The sequence below is a fragment of the Manis javanica genome, chromosome 6 (assembly GCF_040802235.1).
Source record: "Manis javanica isolate MJ-LG chromosome 6, MJ_LKY, whole genome shotgun sequence".
Taxonomy (NCBI): Eukaryota; Metazoa; Chordata; class Mammalia; order Pholidota; family Manidae; genus Manis; species Manis javanica.
In genome coordinates, this window is record NC_133161.1 from 5,678,412 (window position 1) to 5,698,074 (window position 19,663).

Consider the following 19,663-nt stretch of genomic DNA (forward strand, 5'->3'; position numbering starts at 1 on the left):
TTCTTCTGGGAGTTGTGAATTGCGGTAGCTGTGCAGGCAGAGAGAATGCCTATGTGATCAGCCCCTGATAAAAACCCTGAGCTCGGAGTCTGAAACAGGCTTCTCTGGGCAGAAACACAGCGTACACCTTCCCATGTGGCCCTTCCCCGTAGAGTGGCGGGAGAACGTAGGGAGGCTGCACCTCGATTCCTCCAGAATTGGCCTGGATGTCTTTTCCCTGTGTTGATACTCTGTGTATCCTTTTTGCTGTAATAAAACTTATCCATGAGTACAACTGTTTGCCTATTATGTCCTGTGCGTCCTTCTGGTGAAGCACAGGATGTAGGTAGGTAGCTGTTGGACTCGCAAACAGCCAGATACTGGTTTCAAGACTCAGCCCTCTGAATTCCTGCTCCTCCTGTTACCAGCAGAGGGTACGTGGTCTCCTGGGAGAAAGAAGTCGAGGATGAATGCAGAGAAGGTGTTGAGCATTAAGTGTTTATTTGGAAAATAAAGTTCAGAAAAAGACAAGAGTACATGCCCAGAGAGATGGGGAGCAGAGAGACCCAGAGGGGAGCCAGCCTAGGGAATAATAGGGAGACTTTTTTATGTGAAGGGAAATGAATATTCACTGAGATTAGGTTTCAAAGGGGACAGGTGGGGCCTTCTGGGGGTTCAGGCTTACTCTACCCTCACGTGAGGCAGAGGGATTTTGGGCTATATTTTGTCCCCAACAGAAGTGTTAAAGTTTGAGGAGATGTGATTTATGCTCATGATAGGAGGGATGTGGGTTTTGGGGTGTGATTGGCTCAATTCTCCTCCATGTTGGAACCAGCTTGTCTGAGCCAGTCTGTGATCTGTAGTCTCCCTCCGCATGCCCCGGGGACAGCTTGCACGGAACATGTAGAATTAATGCAGGCATCACACTGAAGTCCCCCTTGCCTTCGCTGTCTCGCTACCTACCTACTCGAACACTACTTCTGTTATGACCTATTCAGGTTAACCATGAATTAAAAAATATCCAATTTATATGCTATCCAGCTGTTTGAGGTATTTTTTCATAAGACTATTATTTCGGGTTTCTGTTTCATCATATTGTTGGGTGTCTTATCTTTAAAAAAATGATTTCCAAAATAATTGGTGTTATTTACTTCTTAATATTTCCAAACAGCCCAAATAGAAAAAATCCAATTCTCAAATTACCAAACATTCACCCTCTTCAATCTGAATTGTAGGGAGTGGGGCTCAGAACCTCAGCTCCTGTCATCCCTCATACTGAGGCATTTGGACCTACGTTTGCACTACAAGCCTCCAAGAGAGTCTATTTTCAGGGCCAGCAACTCTAGACTTGGACAGGAGGTTGGGAGTGGGGGGAACGTCATAGGCTTGCTGTCAGCTCACTCCCTCCCCCAGCCAAGAGGAATTCCCTGCAGTAACTAACAAGAAGCTGAGAGCAGCAACAGGGGAGCTTATGGTCCGCACTGCTTCAGGGGGTCCCTGCAGTGGGGCAGCCTGGTGAAGGTGAGCAGGACGTGGGGTAAAGGCTGCGTGACTGCTGGGGGGGCAGGGCGGCGGTCGAGGCTGCATGTGGGGCAGTGGTGACCGAGATGCTGGCGAGTGGTTCTTCCCCGGCTCGCTTCTCCCTCAGGGAGCCCAGCGCAGAAGGAGCACCGTCATGAGTGCTCCTGCCCTGCCTGCGCTTCCTTCTGGTCTCTTTCCTAAGGAAAGAGGAGGGGTGAGCCCACCTAATGGGGAGAGAACGTGTAGCTTCCCTTCTGCAGGGCAGCTTAGTCCTGCAGCCTCATGGTACCTGATGCAAAGAGCCCCAAGGTCCCACGATGGACATGGGCTTCCCTGGTGTCCTGGGGGCCATTTGGTCATGGACTGGGGCTCTCTGGGCTGGGCCACCACTGGGGTGGAAAGGCAGGCACGATGCCCCTGGGGACTCAGTGGAACAGGCCCTTTCCTCCTCCCCACACCTTGCACTCTTCATTCCTGCCTCTGGAGAGCCTGCTGCCCAAACACACAGACACATATGTTAGGGGCTCACCTTCTTATGTTGGCGTCTCCCCCAGCAGAACAGACCCAGGGGCACCAGGGATGCCAGAAACAGCAGAATCCAGACACCCAACAGCATGGCCTGAAGGCTAATGAACAGGGCCTGGGGACAGAGGACCGAAGCTGCAGGCACCCGAGTCACTGTTGCCATCTGCGCTCTGTCTCCATGCTCATCTTCAACGCAGGGTCACTCTCTATCTTTTCATCCCCAAGTCTGCAGCTTCTGCGGGTGGGGGCTGCTGCAGAGGGGGCCCTGTGTGTGGGGTCCATGGGTCTAGCATGTAGAGAGCACCCGGAAACCTCTCTCAGCCTCTGTGACAGGCTTGGGCTGTGATTTGGTTCCCCAGCAACCCTAAGACTTGAGAGCATCAGGGAGCTCATGCATTTAACGGCTGTGGGCAGCACCTGGTGTACTTGCGATCCTGGTTCATATGTTATCATGGTTCAGCATCATATTATTAATAAAATCTGTATTTCCCACAGCTGCAGGAAGGGTTTCTGTTCGTTTCAATGCCACAGCTGTGGTGACAGTAGTCAAGCTGGGTGCAGAAGAGGCAGTGCCGGTGTTGACGGACAGCCTGACTCTTGCCCACCGCCTCGGCCCCGCCTGCCCGCCGCCTGTGCCCCTTTCTCTCGTTCAGCTCACCTTCAGCATGTGCAAGTAGGTGAGGCACAGATGCAGATTTCTGACTTCCGGACTTGGCGTGCTGGGGGGCAGGGTGGGCCAGCTACTCAGGGAGGAGCTCTGACAGATATAGTTTGTAAATAAAAACTTATACTCAAAGAAATAAGTACTCCCAATGATGATGGCGGCGAAGGCTGTGGAGAAGGCTGCCAGGGCCAGCAGGGTCCTCAGCAGGGCCTGGTGAGGGGAGGCCGGAGACCCGTGAGATCCAGTCTCTCCTGGAGTCCAGCCCCAGGAACACAGGGGAAGGGGGCAGGAGGTTTGGGGTGGCCTCCAGCTTCTGGGCCTGGTGCCACCCCCTGTCCTCCAAACTCACCCAGTAGATGCCACCCCGTTTCTCATAAATGAAGGCAACAGCTCCTGCCAGCACAGCCTGGGGGGAGGTTGGAGAGGGAGCAGGTGAGCACAGGGAATGCCAGGCCCCCCGCTGCCCCCCTCTGTCTCTTGCTGGAACTCCCACAGGGTGCTGGCCCTTTCCCAGGACACCGTGTGGGCCTGAGGTTTTGAGCTAAGCTTTGTTGTCTGTAGTAAGATGCCAGGGACGCTGCTGAGGCCTGGATCGGACTCGTGAGGCCGCAGGCGCAGGACCCTCTGTGTTAGTGGCGTCAGAAAGCGCTGTGGTCAGGCTGGGCGCGAGCCCTCCTCCTCTCCCCCCAAAGCCTTCCTGTTTAGGGTGCTTTATGACAGGTCCAGACAGTGGGGTGCGGCCCCAGTCGCTGAGAAGTCCTCAGTACCGGGTGAATGTCCTGGTCCATGTGCCTCCCCAACCGTGCTCAGCAAGCCACCCAGCTGGGCTCACAGAACAGGAAGTCTGTGAATCACTGGGGGCGATGCTGTAACTAATCTGAGAGTTTTGCCACTGGGTGGATGAGGGTGACTACTTTTGTCCCCTTTTTCAATCAATATGTGTGTCTCACTGTTACTCTGTGAGCGCAGGTCAGCCTAAGGGCCCCTCAGTCCTCTCATGACCGGGCGCCAAGCTCCCACTGCAGATCGCACACCCGTCTGTGGACGTTAGGCCCTGATGCCCACGACGGGCAGGACCTGCAGAGGGCGCTGGGAGATGACCCAGAGGCGACCCTTCCTTGTGGAGCGCACGCGCTCCGGCACATTCTGTTGCCTGTGTCTGGAGATGAGAAGGCTCCTGGACCCTCGGCTGGTATTCGCTGCTGAAGGCGGGGGAGGCGGCCAGTCAGGGAGAAGCCCTGGGCAGGGGGCCAGGAGAACCCACCCGGTGACTTTGGATATCCCACTGCTTCCCTCAGCTACTGTCTCATCTGTAGAAGCAGGGGACTGGCCTGGATGACTTAGGGTCTAACATGGCGCAGCACCGTGTGGCCGGTGACGGACCGTGATGGTCTCTCGCCCCTGCCGCTGCTCTGGCCCCCGCCCCCGGGGCTCACCGCGGTCCCTGTCCAGAGGGCAGCGCCCGACTCCCGCAGAGAGCAGGAGTAGAAGAAGTAGAGGCAGCCTCCCAGGACCCCGCTCAGCACTCCCAGCACCGTCTGTACGACCTGGAGGAAGAAGCCGAGAACCTGGCCCCGAGCCCTGGGCCCACCAGCAGCCCTCTGCCCCCAAGCCTCGGGGCAGCTCGGAGGGCCTAAGAGGGGAGAGAGGGAGGGAGGAGAAGAGGGGGGGAGAGGAGGGCGGAGGAGGGAAGGGGAGGGGAGAGGCAGGGAGGACCCCAGCCTGTGCGGCATCGGGTCCAGGGCACAGGATAGACTCAGGGTTCCACTGGCTGGGACATTGACTGGTCAGTGGCACCTTTGCACCCCTTTAGCCCACAGCCCACCCTACCCTCAGCTTTTATTGGGAAGACCAGTAAGTGAGGGAAAAGCTAGAAACAGAGCTCAGGAGAACTTGATTTCTAGTAAGGAAATAAAACTGGCTCGGCGTCCAGTCGGGAGAGGCTGGCTGAGAGTGTGCCCAGCAAGGGCAGGGTCTGCCCTCCGCGATTCAGGGACCCAGGTGCTCCTCTGCGCCCCTGCTCACCCAGGAGGCCACCAGCAGCCGGCTGCTGCCCCGGGCCTGGAAGGTGGTGCTGGGGACAGGGGGCCGCAGCAGGGGGCACCCCTTCAGGATGAGCTTGGCTAAAGCCGACTCCTGGTGGAAGTGCACGTCGATGCGGGTGGGCTGGGGGGCCCCAGGGGTCACCTCACCACTGTCTTCAGTCCCCATCCCACTGGGCATCTGTCTGGGAGGGAGGAAGGGAATGTCAGAGAAGAAAAGAGGGCAGGTTTGCCCAGATTTCCCTGACGTTCGGGACTGGGGTGGCCTCCGCTCAGAGCAGCAGGCCTCGAGTCCTCTTGAGGGGAGTCGTGTCAGGGTAGCCTGACTCTGCTGGGGCTGTGGTGACCCCTGAGCCTGCTGGAACCTCCCCTCACCCCAGACCTGCTCCAGGCCCATGTCCCCCAGCCTCAGGGGGGACCATGCCATGCTGGTTGAGCTTCTATTGAGGCAGCTGCTCCCCAGCTGGGCTTGGGGGTACCCCTGAGCCCCTAAATACCTCCCTCTCCATTAGTGGCTTCTCAGCCCCACACTGCCTGGTCAAACTGCCCTCACCCCAGGGAAGGACCAGACTGTGGGTGCACTTGGAGGTCAAAGGCTGGACTGACTTGGCATTAACACAGGTGCACCCAGCCTCTGCTCCTCACCCCTCCCTGGAGTCACATCCTCTTCGTGGTGGTCTGTCCCTCCCTCCCTCTTCAGCAGGTTCTGAGGGGCGAGGCAGTGAGGAGGCCAGTGGGGGGGAGGCCCTGGGAGGGTCCTGTGTGAAGTTTCTCAGGACAAGGGCCTCTGGGCCATAGGCCCACCTTACCTGCTGTCCTCAGGGACCGGTGGCCAGTGTGCAGCAGGGAGGGCAGAGGCACTGATGGGGGCCGAGGGCGGGCAGAGGGGAGGACTAGGGAAGGGAGCAGCGCACAGCCCGTGTGGGGACCTTCCAGGGTTTTCTGGCTGCTGCTGTCACTGGGCTCTGGGCGTGGGGACCAGTGGGTGGCCTGGGAGCCCATGCAACTGGCCAGCCGTGGGAACCCTGTGGGGCGTCCTCTCTCCCACCCTGACCTGGGCAGGGACCTTTTGAACAAAGATTTGCCTTTGCTCTGAATTTGTGAGTTGTCTGAGTGGGTATGAGTGTACAAGTGTGTGTATGTGCATGAGTGTGTGCTTTGGCTTCTCCGGCCAGCCTGATTATCTAATCAAGACAAAACCCCCTCAGAGGGGCCCCTTTGCTCAGCTATTTTCTGGGAAGTTGCGCTGCTGGGTTAGGTCAGGCCCCCACCTCCCCGCCCCTCCCACTCTTCTCCCTCCAGGCACTGGCAGGTCATCGGCTCCAGCTCAGCTCCTTCCAGGCCTGACTGCTTGGAGCCCTCCCAGAGGGGAAAGCAGGTGAGCAGGACCCCCAGAGATTCTCACTGCAGGATCCCCTCTCCCCCAGGAGTCTTAGAGACCTGTCCCCAAAGCCCCCCATCCTGTCTCACAAATGCTGATTTGCCCCCATTCCTGCTTCCCTTACGTTGCTTGGGAGGGGGTGGGGGATGCGCTAGATGGAGAATGGCCTTAGAAAAATGGCCAGGGCGGGAGGAGGGACAAGCGCCTGTCTGCCGCCTGGCTGTCCTTCACTCTCCATTGGCCCCCTGACTTCATTGCCATTGCTCTGGTGGGGTGGCTGAGGCTCGGGCAGTTTGGTGGTGAGAAATACTGCAGAGAGCAGCTGGAAGGTGGAGGGCCCAGGATGTAGGACGGATCCTGGTTCTCTCTCCCCAGCTCCAAGGCCCTGGGAGGAGGTGGGCAGGGAAGAGTGTCTAGGACAGCAGGGCTGAGCCCACAGCCCAGAGTCTGGGTGGCACGGGGAGGGAGTCGTCACGGGGCTATAGCCTGGCTCAGAGGGAGTGTGGGGGCTCGCTAGGCTGGTTTGGGCTGGAGTAGAGGGGGCACAGTGGTGGGATCCAGGGGCTCAGAGGGACCTGCCATCCACAGCACAGTCAGGGTGGCAGCAGGATGCTAGCTAGCTCCTGGGTCAGCTTGGTTGGAATCCAGGCTGGAATTCCTCGTGTTTGTTTATGAACAGTTCTGAACCTCCTTGCACATCTGCAGAATTGTCAAACATCCGTTCTTTATACCTTGCAGGAGGCCAGGTAGGTGAAAAAGTGTAAATGCCCTGAAAAGGACACAGACCCCAAATGGGAAGCTTTCAGGATTACTATTGTTGCTGGTGTTATTAGAATTGTTAATAATAGTATTATGATTTAAACAGTGATACTTAAGTAGGTCTCCCATTAGAATTACCTATAGAGGATTTCTTTTGGAGCTAGGCAAGTTGATGATAAAGTTGCATATGGAGAAATAATCTAGCAAAACGGCCATGAAAGAAAATAAAATACTAACACAAGGGAGTCAAGAAATAGCTCAAGTAAATATTAAACTCTATAGTCGTAATTAAAATGTGGCAATGGTCCGTGCATGACTCAGCAGGCACACCCATGGGGGGACTATGAGGATTAGATTCAACCTGAATTCCTGGGGGAATTTTGTTTTTTCTCAGGGGAGTATTAGAATCAGTGGGAGAAAGATAGTATCTTCCCCAGACACAACATAACTGTAACGATCTGGAAAAAAAACAGAGCAACTTGAACCATGTCTTCCAACTTAAAAGATAAATCCCAGATGCGTCAACATTTAAATGTGAAAGCATAAAACCACTTAAGAGAAAACAGAATTGTCTTACATTCTTGAATTGGAAAAGTCCTTCCAAAGTATAGTATAAAATCCAGAAATCACAAAAAGATGGAGAACTTCGGTTATGTAAGAATACAAAGTCAAAAATAAATCACAAGTTGTAAAGAAATATTTGCAACTCATGTCACAGATGTAATTTTTCGAACACACAAAGAACTCCTATAAAGAGCAAAGCAAAACAAAGTAAAACAAGGAAGATCTAGAGAGTGATTGCAGCTTGAAAAAGAAGAAAAAATTGACTCCTAAACATATGAAAAGATGACCCCCCTCACTCATAATAGGAGAACTATGGATGGAAACTGGACCATCCAGGCTGCAATGGTCACAAAAAGCGGATCAGCTATTACCTGGGTCAGGGAATGGGGTTTACTGGGGAGGGGGCATTAGGGACATTTTTGAAACACAGAAATACCTTGATCATAGTGTGGTGACACAAATGTATAATTTGTCAAAACTCCTTGAGAGATACACTTCAAAAGCGGCATTTCATTGCATAAAATCAGTTAAAATGTACAATGTGATGTAATTCTCACCAAGTACATTTGAAGAAGATGAAGTTTACTGACACCTTCTGAGGGCCCTGGAGCAGGGCTGTGGACACCCTTCGACCCCATCCTGCGTGAGAATTGCGTGGAGGCAGCTCCATGGGGGGCACTGTTCATGACAGATTTAAACGCACATTCCCAATGACCTGCTAATCCCACATTGATAATATATGTCTATCAATAGGGGCTACTTAAAAAAGTTATAATGCATCCATACAGCGGATACTATGCAACTACGCAAATGTGTGAGGAGGCATTTTATGAATTGATGTAGGATTATTTTAAAACCATGGTTCTGTGAACAAAGCATTGTGCAGAATGGTGTGAGTGATACGTTGCTATTTGTGGGAAAAGGGGGGAAGAATATTTCTATATTCTTTTACATGCAAAAAAAATGCCTTTGTAGGACATAAAAGAAAGATAATATTATTATTCAGATAATGTAATAAATCTATCTGGGTGGCAACTAGGTAGCTGGGATGCAAAGATGGGAAAGAGGTTTTTAAAGTATACCCTTTTTTATCTTTTGAGTTTTTTAACCATATGAAAGTATTATGTGTAAATATATATACTAACTTTATATAATGTGAATGTACACTAAGTATTATATGATGCCTATGAATATATTTATAAATATGGCTATATGAAAGTATTATGTGTAAATATATATGTATATGTGAGTATGTGTATAAATATGTATGTCACTGACATAATTCACATTCTTTTCTTTGTCCGACCCAAGATCTGACCATTTTGGGGAGAGGCCTGAGAAAAACTCTGGAGGTGACTTGGATTTGCATCCCAAGTCAAGGTCACTGTGACCCTGATACCTGCACTGGGAGACCCTTCGGATCTTGGCAGGCAGACCGTCCTCTCTGCTGACTCATGCGGTGTATCCCCTCATCGGGTCCTTAGCCAGTTCGCATCTTACTGAGTCCCCAGACCTCACTTCTGTGTGTCTTCTCCCCGCAGGCAGGATGGCCCAGAGCACGGTGACAGTGAACGGAGTGGATGTGGGCTCGAGGCTGCCCCAGTCCACCCACATCAACATCCACATCCACCAGGAATCAGCTTTGGCACAACTGCTAAAAGCTGGGGCTTCCCTGAAGGAGCACTTCTCTCGCCCTCGGGATACTGGGCCTTCTGAGGCCAGGATAAGCTATTGGCAGCTGGCACTGGGGGTAAGAGCAGCGGGGGCCTTGGAGGATGGCAGCTCCCCTGCTTCCCCTGAAGCCCCACGGGAACTCGCTATTTATGTCCTGTCTTATTTGGTGTGGAGGAAGGAGGGCCCCTGTCTGCAGTGCAGTGGGCAGTCCCAGCTGGAGGTGGGGATGGGCAGAGGAACCCCTGGGGGCTGTTAATTCAGTTTAAGTGACCCTGTGTGGATTGAGGGCCTGTAGGCACCTGGTATGGGACAGGCACTTTGAGGTAGCTACAGGGAGAACCCCGAGGCTATGAGCTGAAAGCTCTCAGCATCCCTCAGACAGGATAGGGCAACCCCAAGATCCCCTAGAGTGGGAGGCGGATCAGGGGAGTCCCCGGGCGGTGGGCGGCACACTGCAGGAGCTGGCGTCTGAGCCAGACCGTGAGCGGAGAAGTGTGTTTAGACAGAGGTGGAAGGTAGAAGAAAAGGAATGCCAGGTTAGGATGGAGGCAGGAGCCAGGGCCAAGAAGTCCGAAAGCGGAGGGCAAGGTCTGTCGAAGTAAAGAGAATGGGGTTCGTGGCGGACTAGACTGGATACACAGAGCAGCACCGCACCGCTGAGAGCCTGCGTGACAGGGTGAGGAGTCTGTCCTGAATCGGCTGCGGCAGTGGGAAGGTGCGGTTGACTCTGAGCAGGAATGCAGGTCTTAGGCTGCCTCACAGCCAGGAGGTGTCCAGGTGAGAAGTATGGGGGGTCTATGCCTGTGTGGTCACAGCAGCAATGACGCAGAGAGAGAGGAGTTGGCATCCCTTGCGGATGGGGTGTCCACGACTTGGGGCGAAGGCTTGCCATTCAGGGGAGGGGAGAGGTCCAAGGACAGGCTGAGGTATGCAATGTGGGGCTGAATGACCGGGAGAGCGGAGCCTGGAAGCCAGGAGCAGCAGGCGCTAGGGGTGTGCAGGGGTGTGGGATTTGGGTGGGATGAATCTGCCATGCTGGCAGGGTGTGCAGGTGGTGATGTCCAAGAGCCTGTGACAATAGGAAGCAGGGGCTGGGCTGGAGTTGGGTGTGCACAAACTTTATTCGGGGGCAGCCCTATGAACAAACGGAACGGCAGGACTGGGCAGTGGAGCCATCAGACCCCAGTGCAGGCCCCACAAGGTCTCCACCAGCCCGGTGGCAATGGAGAGAACAGACCGCTCGTTCCGGGAGTTCCATGTCAGGTGGAAGCAGCCCTTGTTCCAGCACCTTGCTTAACCCTTGGATGGGAGGCCGTGCCCCCAGAGGGTGCCCTCAGCTTGAAAGATGAGGGGACTTGAAGGAGCTGTAGATCTGTCAGCTAACCACACTCCTTTCTTAAAGGGGGGTCTTTGTGGCCATCCTGGACAGGATGATGGAATTCCCAAGGGAGAATGAGAGCAAAGTGGGAATCCCTAGTGGGGGTGTAGTGCATGGTGTTCAGAAAACAGTAAAGGGATGAAAGGCTGGCATGTGGAAGCAATGGAGGGAGAACCAGGGCATGCTGCTTCATGGATGGCAAGGGAATAGAACCTTCCAGAATCAGAGCTGTAGAGAGGTCAAGATAGAGGAAAAAGAGAGGAGAGCCAGCTAGGCAGGAGCGTGGTGGCCACGCGCTCGTGGAAAGGGGTCTGGCTTTCCGCCCTGTCTTCCAGGTGACCCAGATATTGCTGGGGGCAGCAAGCTGTGCCCTGGGGGTGCTGCTGTATTTTGGGCCCTGGATCGTGCTGCGGGCTTCAGGCTGCGCCTTCTGGGCCGGGTCTGTGGTGAGTGAGGAAGGGAGGCAATGGTTCCGGGTGAGGAGAAAGTTCCTCTGGATCTCAGTCAGGGATTTGGGGAGGAGACCTAGCGCCCTTTGCCCTGAAGAGGCTGCCTTAGGGCACGGGCGGGACCTGTCTACCCTCCACTCTCCCCTCTCAGGCAAGGCTGCGAGGGGCGGGGCAGCGCGCCTGGAGTCCTGGCCCTGTGCTGGGGCTTCTTGCCTGCCCCTTGGGTCCTGCGTTGAATTGGCTGTTCTGGGAACTGTTGGGGGAAGGAGGGTGGTGGATCATTTCAGGAGAAGAAACTGGGGGCCTTTCCTGGCATCTTCTCTTCCCAGGCTATTGCAGCAGGAGCTGGGGCCATCGTCCATGAGAAGCACCGGGGCAAACTTTCCGTGAGTCTCAGGCATCCTCTGCCCCATCTGGACTCCTGCCCCCTCCCATGCCTCGGTTTTTCTGCGCTATTTTTCTGCCGTCTCCCCTTTGTTTCCCCGTATTCCTGCTGCGCCCCTGTGGCTGTACCATGAGTAGAGGGGGTCTGCATCCTGGATCTTTCCCTTCTAGGGCTGGGTGTCAGGTCTGCTCACCCTGGCTGGCCTTGCCACGGCCACGGCGGCAGTCGTCCTGTGTGTGAACAGCTTGTCCTGGCAATCTGATGGCATCCTCTACCTCGACTATGTGTGTGGTCGCCCAGCCCCTGACAGCACAACCCCTGAGTACGGGATGCGGCAGAGCAGCCGTTGGTCACGCTGGGAGGAGGATCAATGCAGAGCCTACATGCAAATGCTGACGGTGAGACCCAGAGTCTGGTCTCCCAGGGACCCAACACAGCCGCCTGTGCCCAGGAAGCCAGGGCGCTGGTGGGCAGAGATGTAGGCTCTTTGAGCTGGGACCTCATCCCCGGCCTGTGCTTCAGGAGGTTTGAACCTAAACTGAAGACGATTCTCAGACCCTCAGGACATGAAAATTTCCTGAATCAAAGGGGATGAAGAGCAAAGAGGAGACATTTTAGAGAGGATATCATGGACACTTCTCTGTCTTTTCTGTGTGGCTGTTTCAGTCACCTATCAGTGCTTATCATACTGCCTCAAAATGTAGTGGCTTAAAATCACGACTTAGTATTATTTCGCACAGTCTGGGGTTGTCAGGTCTCAGATGGGCAGTCCTGCCTTGGTGTTTTCATGCAGGTGCAGCCAGATGCCCGCTGGAGGTGAGTCATCCAAGGGCTTGACTGGGCTGGACCTCCAAGTCGGAGCCCTCACTTCTGGGAGCTCAGTTGGGGTGTCAGCCTGAGAGCCTCCAAGGCTTCTCATTCTGGGCAACTAGGTTCCAGCAGGGAGCAGCCCACTGTGAGCATTTCAGGAGAAAGGAATGGAAGCTGCCCGGCCAGCTCAGAGCCACCCCTGGACTGGGGCACAGTGCCACTCCCACTGCATTTTGTTGGCTGAAGCAGTCACAGGCCCTTCCCTGTTCTAGACGGGGGGAGAAATAGACTCCACCTCTTTAGAGGGGGTGGTAGGGTCACACTACAGACAAGCAAATGGGGTGAAAGCCGTGGCTGCCGCCTAGTTGGGAAATGCAGTCTGCTGTGGTGGGAAGTGGCTGGACAGTCTGATAGCGGCTGGTGGGGGAAGGTGGTAGTGAGGGCAGAATCAGGGGCCAGCTCCTCACTGTCCCCGTTTTCTCCCTTATCTCCAGAACTTGTTCCTAGGAATCCGTGTTCTGCTCCTGGCCGTCTGTGTCCTGCAGGTCATTGTATCCTTGGCTTCCGTGGGTGTGGGCCTTCGAAGCTTGTGTGGCCAGAGCTCCCGGCCCCTGGTGAGCTGTTGGGAGGCACTGGGGAAAGAGTGGCGTCTGGCTGGTGAGGCCTTGGGCACAGGGAGATCACTGGGTCAGGAGCGCTGCTCAGCAGAGGTCAGAGCCGACCTCACTCAGCCTCTTCCCAGGGCCCTCTGGGGGCCGTGGCCCCGGCTGTGTCCTGGGTGCCATCTGCTCCCTGCCTCTCTATGACCTCCTGACTCAGTTTCCTACATGTCCTCCTCCTGTCTAGCCCTTCCTCTGTTCCCCTTTGCATTGGCCTGAGTTCAAGTTCTATGAAGCTTATTTCCTGTTAAGAATTGACTTCCTCCCTGTCTCTTTCAGGATGAGGAAGGGACAGACAAGAAGCTGCTGGGGGAGAATTCTGTGCCTCCCTCCCCCTCCAGGGAGAAGCCCACAGCTGCCATCATCCTGTAAGCTTCAAAGATCTGCCTGGCACCTCGGTGGCCCTGTCCAGAGTAGCCCAAGGCTTGAGGGGACATATCTACTCCCCGCAGCCAGCACTGCATCCCCCCTTTCCAACCCCCCCACACCTGCCTCACCTTTGGCCACTGCCCAGCCCATCCTTCTCTACCACCCAGCCCCAGCTGCTCCCTCCCTAGTGTCCTCCGGCCAAGTGTGAACCTTGGTCACATTTCCGCCAATGCTGATTAAACAGAAACGACCAGGAAAAATAACCAGAAAGGACATCTCTGTCTGTTTATCCACATGGTATGCTGTCAATCTTTATGTTGGTACATATGGAATTACAAGAGAGCTGGTTTATCACATGGGAACAAGGTCCCAGTCAGACTACCTTTAATCATGTTCTGCTCTAGATCCCCAGTGGCACAGCACGGTGCCCTTCCAGGCAGTGTGAAGTGAAAACAACCCTCATACACTTGGACTCTTTACCAACTAAGGTTGTCTTTAAACATCTATAACTTTAACCTGTGGGCTCACAGAACTGTCTGAGGCCTGGAACGAGGTCCCTCCCTTCTTCCCGCCTTCCCTGCAGTCGTCAGTGCTGGCTCTTTCTCTACACACACCCCCCTCCACACACACGTACACACCTGCACACACCCCCACACCTATAGACACACACACACCTACACCTACACACACACACCTATAATTTTTTACTGTCATTGTAAATGATATGATCCGTTTGTTTTTACCTTTGTTTTTGTCTTTCATTTTCTTTATACTTACATATATATGTAATATCAATATATGGCAGTAAGCATTTCTGAAGGTAAGAAAGCAGGTTATGGCCTGCAGAACTAAAAAGCGATAACGATTCTAGGGTTTTCTGGTTCCAACACAGTGAGCAGCCTTGCCCCTGCATGGGGTTTCATGAACTCTTTGTAGGTAGGTTTTCTTACTGGCCCCGAGCCCCCCACTCCCCGCAGCACAGTACTGCCTCATGAGGTTGTGTGGGTGCGCAGAGCTGTTGCAGGAGAGTGGCATGCCCCCGCCAGGGGGGCACTCAGAGGGCAGCGTCTGTGGCGCTCTCCCCAGAGCTCCTCACTGGCCTAGTCCTTAGAGAGATTTGTAAATAAGCCCGTGTAATACAAGGGTACAGAGATAAGGCAGAAATATGTTCAAAGTATTGGACAGGGGCTGGCAAGTTACACTCTGAGGGTCAAATCTGTTCTGCCACCTAATTTTGTAAATAAAGTTTTGTAAATAAACCCACTGGTTTGCACAATTATCTGTGCTACAAGGGCAGAGTTGAGCAGTCTCAACAGAGACTGAATGGCCCACGAAGCCTGACATATTTAAAGCAGGCCTTTACAGTCAAAGCTTATTATCCTCTGGTTAGGAGAGCACGCAGGAGGGAGCGGCTAGTTCTGCTGATGATTGAGCTGGGCCTGTATTCTTGCTGCCCCAAGTGTGAATCTGCCCCCACATTCGCTGGCCTGCTGCATGGACCACACTGGGAGGGGTGAGGGAGGCTTGCTGGGGATGCAGAACCCCAGCCAAGATCTATAGGAGCTCCCTGTACTCAGCACGTTTTGAGAAGCATGGGACAGAGAATCACATTTAGGTGGCTTACCTGGGAGAACTCAGATTTGGAACAAGACCCCTTGAATCTAATCTCTTGGTTGTAATTATTTTTATGAACTGCTAACCTTAGAGTTTTAAAAAAGAATTTTAGTGATACAAAACACAAGCAGGACCCCAAAGATGCTAGTAGAGGGGCATCTTTGCTTTCCTCCTTACCTTCAGGTGCTATTGATTTCTGGGCTTTGGTGTGTCTAAATCAGTCCTTCTATGGCCAGATCAGGGAGAAATTCTTTTATTATTTCATTCTGGTAAGTGAATGTCAATTTTTTTTTTTTTGGTAGTTGTTGAGTGAGATGGTCTCTTACCGTCAGTCTGGCGGCTTCTTTCCCTTCCTTGAAGTTTCTAAGTCTCTGAGGAAAGGGGTCTCCCCTCCCCCATTTCCTCCCCCTGGCCTCACTGCCTTCCTCTCCTCACCCTGTGAAGAACCCTGGAAGTTTCTGAATCTTTGGTTCCCTTTTCTGTAGGAAATTAGATGACACAACTCTCTCTCCTTGCTTTCGTTTATGTAGAAAAACAAACAGTCTCTGCACAGCTCAACCTTGGTGCAAAGCTGCCTGGACACAGATGGAAATGATTTCATGACCCTGACAAAAAGTCAGGCAAATTATCCTGGGTCAGTTTATATTTGTGGAAGGATTTACAACCATTCAGAGCATAAACAGGAAATAGTTCTCTTTTTCTTTTCGAATCACTGCTTTCAACCATGTTTTGTTAACTCCCCGTTTCCCAGCTGGGTCGTTTAACAACAGGACCAGATTCCAGATTCCACAACTTACTCATCAAAATGGCCAAACATCTGGTGTTCAAGACGCAGTTCTATTCGTTTTTAAAACTGCGGTCGGTCGTCAGAGCTTGGCACCCCCTCCCAGAGCAGCCCAGGCTGCTTGATTGAGCGGTGGGCAGGCCCAGCTCCTCCCTAGCACTCCTCATGGCAGCAGGGCAGAGGGCAAATGGTCAGCTTCCTGGGTTCCTGCTGCTGGAGGCAGCGAGGAACTGGGCGTCCAGGTTTCCTGGGCTCCGCGGGATCCAGCTGAGGTTCGAGATGTTGCAGAGAGGACGTGGCTGGTGCCTTTTCTCGCTTAGTCCGGGAGGCACCTGGGGATTTCCTGCCCTCTGCTCAGGTAGCTGCCCAGGTCAGTCAGGAAAACTCGCTGGGAGAGTCAGAAGGAGAGAGCCACGAAATGGCAGAAAGGGCTTTCCTGCAGGGGGAATATGCAGGAACCATTTCTGGCCCCTATACAGCCCTGAGTCTCTTCAGAGGCATGTCAGGGGATGGGATAAAGCCCCACTGCCTCAAGCCCCATAAAGAAGGCCCTGGAGCCTCAGCCCAAGGAAGTGCTCCCCAAAAATGTTGCAATTAGGTTTTAGAAAAAACTGTCAACTTTAAAACAAACATCTCTGCTCAAGCAGAAAGGAGACGGCGCAACTGCTCGCTTGTACCACCAGGGGCTGCTCTGAACTTCAGCACTTACTGGTTTAGCTTCCTTAGGCGAGGACAGAGGCCCAGAGGATGGCTGTGCAGGACGACTATGCAGGCAGACAGGCCCAGAGGACAGCTCTGTGGGCAGACAGGCCCAGAGGACAGCTGTGTGGGCAGAGAGTCCCAGAGGCAGAGACTGGTTTGCTGTGTGCAGACTCACTCTGAGTGAATCGGATTTTAGTGACTGACCTGCCACCATGGAAATAACAGAGTTGGGTATAACCCTTTCATCCCAAGAATGTTCTACTATGATTTTCTTTGGTCATATTGAATCTGTAGTGAACTTGCCTGAGGCTGAAACCCATTGGCAAGACAATGATATTCCCATCTTGACTTTTGTTCTATCTTGATTTACTTTAATCCCATAAATTAGATATTTTGATATTCTCATATACTCAATGTTTGTTTAGATTTTATTAAGGGAGAAAATATCTCTTTTCCTCTTGTAGCTCAGGTCTGCTTTCTGACATCATTATTCTTCCTTAAGGTATATCCTTTAAAAGTCTCTGTAAAAACTGCCAAGGTTGTCTTGGCAGTAAACCTCCTCAGTTTTTATTTATCAGTATATTCTTAATTATGCCTGGCTCAAGACAGTTTCACTGGATTTACAATTCTAGCTTTCATTAAATATAACCAATTCTGGTTGCTTTGAAGATCTTTTCCTTGTCTTTGGTGTTTTGAAGATTTACTTCAAAATGCATAGGTGTGTAGGAATTATGTCCCCTTAAAAATTCTTCCTAAGGAATTATTTTAAAGAAATAAGGAATTATTTTAAAGTCTCAGAATTTGCATGTGTCTTGCCAATGGGTTTTATAGCCCCAGGCAAGTTCACTATGGATTCAGTGTGACCAAAGAAATGACAGTAGAATGTTCTTGGGGGTGAAAGGGTTTATACCCAATTTTACTTCTCGGTGGCAGGTCAGTTACTAAAATCCCATCCACTCAGAGTGAGTCTGCATGCAACAAGCCGGTCTCTGCTTCTGGGCCTCTCGGCCCACACAGCCATCCTCCAGGCCTCTCTGTGCAGTCGTCCCACACAGCCATCCTCTGGGCCTCTGTCCTCAGTGCTGCCACCACTCCAGCCTCTGCTCTGCTCTCCTGCAGGCTTGCAGCTGTGCCACTGTGTTGTCCAGAGCACTGGATGGAGCTCTTTATATAGAGTCAATAGCAACGTATTGCCACCCACGTGTAGTGAGCTAACCGACCAGGGCCAGGTGAGAATCCTGGCCACAGGAACTTTCATTTTATCTACAGCATGTTTCTTTTTAAAATCTGGGAAACTGTCTGAATTGTGCCTTTGAACAGTTCCTGTCCTGCAGGCTCCTCTGAAACTATGACTTACATTAGACCTTCTCCCCCTGGCTTCCTCATCCCTTGGCCCCTTTGTACTTTCCATTTTACATCTCTTTATTTCTACTGCTGCATCCTGGTTAAATTCTGCATAGTTATTTACCAAGTTCACTAATTTCTGCCTCAGTTAGGTGTGATCTGCTTTGAACCATGCTCTTAAATTTTTAATTCCATTTAAGCAGTTCGAGACATTATATCTGCATCTTTTTTGACATCTTTCCATTCCTTTTCAATACTCTTGTTCCTAAGTAATACTACTGGTGATCTATTTTATTTCTTTAAACATTATTTATTTTATTTTATGAAAGAAAGACTAAATTTTAAACTCTTTATCATTTTTCCCTACCAACTCTCACTAATGTTATATTTCTTTTTATTTTTAAAAATGTTACCATTTTAACCATTTTTAAGCATACAGGTCAGTGGTATTAAGTACACTCACATTGTTGTGTAGCCATCACCGCCATCCACCTCCAGAACTTTCTCATCTTCCCCAACTGAAACTTTGTACCCACTAAACACTAACTCCCCATTTCCCCTCCTTTCAACCCTGGTAGCCATCATTCTACTTTCTGTCTCTGTGAATTTGATTATTCCAAGTACTGCACATAAGTGGAATCATACAATATTCTTTTGTGTCTGGCCTATTTCACTTGGTGTGATGTCTGCAAGGTTCATCATGTTATAGTGTATGTCAGAATCTCTTTCCTTTTTAAGACTGAATGATATTCCATGGTATGCATATAGCACATTTTGTTCATCCATTCTTCTGTTGATGGACAATTTGGTTTGTAAGTATGAATTTGGAAGTCAGCAATGAATTGTAATGGTAAACAAACCCTTCTGTCTTGTATCTACAGCATGATATTAGAGAGAGCTGGGAGGACAACTTCTAAACACTTGTTGGAGGAATCAATAAATGACATGAATCATTTTCTCCAGCCGAGTTTGCTTGAGCCATTTACACTCAGTTCGCTTCGATAGGGCAGTGATTCTCAGTGTGGGAATGGAAGAACATTCCCACTAGGAGATATATCAGGACAATCTGGAGTTAAATTATCCCCCCATCCTTGGTTGAAACATACTGGGATGGGAAAATATTTTTTGAGAATCAGTAGGCTAGCGTTAGTAAGGAATCTCATAAGCAGATGGCCCCAGCATTCATTTCCCCTTTCCCTAGGAACATTTGGAGATCCACTTTTTTTTTTTCTCATTGTCCAACTACTTGTTTATGGTGGAGCTTTATCTTCAGCTTGACGTGAGGACAGCATGTGACCCAAATTTAGATCAAGGAGCAGATTGTTTCCCCCAGATTATGGTGATTGTTTCTGGAGTGGGCACATGGCTCGAGCCAGTCATGTTAGAGTAAATCTTAGGGCTACGAGAAAAGGCTCTGGCTTTTTACACTGAACTTGAACCTGGAAAAATGGAAAACGAGCTGTAGCAACAATATTGCCCGTGAGAGTTCCTCCTGGAGCTGAAAAAGAACCACCCGAGAAGCTTGAGAATGAATGCAACCCGAGGAAGTCGGACCTCAGAGGGGGAAGACCACTCTCCATGATACTGCTTGAGAAATGAATTCAGCAGTGCTTGAAGCCAGACTAACTCTTGATCATTTTAGTATGTGATCAGTAAGTAATCTAGCTGAAAGAGTTTTAATTAACAGGCGCAGAGACTGAGATACGCTAACTGGTATTTAAGCTGGTTGCCCAGGAACCTCTAGGTCAGATCCTGGGGTGCTGTACTCAAAGCTTTCTCAGCTGGGTGCTGCTCTGGGAGTGAACCCAGGTGTAGTTGCTTGACTGCTGTTACTTGGTGGGATAAATCACTGGGATAGTCCTGGGGCCAAAAATCACATAGGTGCCAATGTGACTTCCACATTACACTGCAGTCTTTCCCCTGATTACCTACTGCTCCCTTATGAGTGAATATGATACACAAAAGCATATGTGCAGCATAACAGATTGTATATATTCTTTGCAGTGTATGCAAATATACACATGCATATATATGTAAATATATGCAAGTTTATTTTTATA

General features: G+C 51.5%; 2 protein-coding genes across 2 annotated transcripts; one reads left to right on the forward strand and one right to left on the reverse strand.

The window, feature by feature from the left end:
- Positions 1-458: 458 nt before the first annotated feature.
- On the reverse strand, positions 459-5,692 carry TMEM176A (transmembrane protein 176A). The gene is made up of 7 exons (XM_017651661.3): positions 5,541-5,692; positions 4,715-4,916; positions 4,126-4,236; positions 3,039-3,095; positions 2,684-2,899; positions 2,030-2,140; positions 459-1,697 (listed from the first exon to the last, which is right to left on the reverse strand). Exons 2-7 carry the CDS (start codon positions 4,910-4,912, stop codon positions 1,653-1,655), a joined length of 738 nt encoding a protein of 245 aa, XP_017507150.3. The 5' UTR covers positions 4,913-4,916; positions 5,541-5,692; the 3' UTR covers positions 459-1,652.
- Positions 5,693-5,972: 280 nt separating this feature from the next.
- TMEM176B (transmembrane protein 176B) lies at positions 5,973-13,429 on the forward strand. The gene is made up of 7 exons (XM_017651660.3): positions 5,973-6,109; positions 8,977-9,185; positions 10,823-10,933; positions 11,266-11,322; positions 11,492-11,719; positions 12,626-12,745; positions 13,070-13,429. Exons 2-7 carry the CDS (start codon positions 8,982-8,984, stop codon positions 13,160-13,162), a joined length of 813 nt encoding a protein of 270 aa, XP_017507149.3. The 5' UTR covers positions 5,973-6,109; positions 8,977-8,981; the 3' UTR covers positions 13,163-13,429.
- The last annotated feature ends 6,234 nt before the right edge of the window (positions 13,430-19,663 follow it).

Bases quoted from the DNA above. Each gene is read 5' to 3' on its own strand.
- TMEM176A (XM_017651661.3), bottom strand. From the start codon at position 4,912: ATGCCCAGTGGGATGGGGACTGAAGACAGTGGTGAGGTGACCCCTGGG. The intron at 4,237-4,714 runs GTGAGCAGGGGC...TTCTTCCTCCAG, and splicing joins GGCTGCTGGTGGCCTCCTGG to GTCGTACAGACGGTGCTGGG. The intron at 2,141-2,683 runs GTGAGCTGAACG...CTCTGTCCCCAG, and splicing joins CCTACTTGCACATGCTGAAG to GCCCTGTTCATTAGCCTTCA.
- TMEM176B (XM_017651660.3), top strand. From the start codon at position 8,982: ATGGCCCAGAGCACGGTGACAGTGAACGGAGTGGATGTGGGCTCGAGG. The intron at 11,323-11,491 runs GTGAGTCTCAGG...TTTCCCTTCTAG, and splicing joins AGCACCGGGGCAAACTTTCC to GGCTGGGTGTCAGGTCTGCT. The intron at 11,720-12,625 runs GTGAGACCCAGA...CCTTATCTCCAG, and splicing joins CCTACATGCAAATGCTGACG to AACTTGTTCCTAGGAATCCG.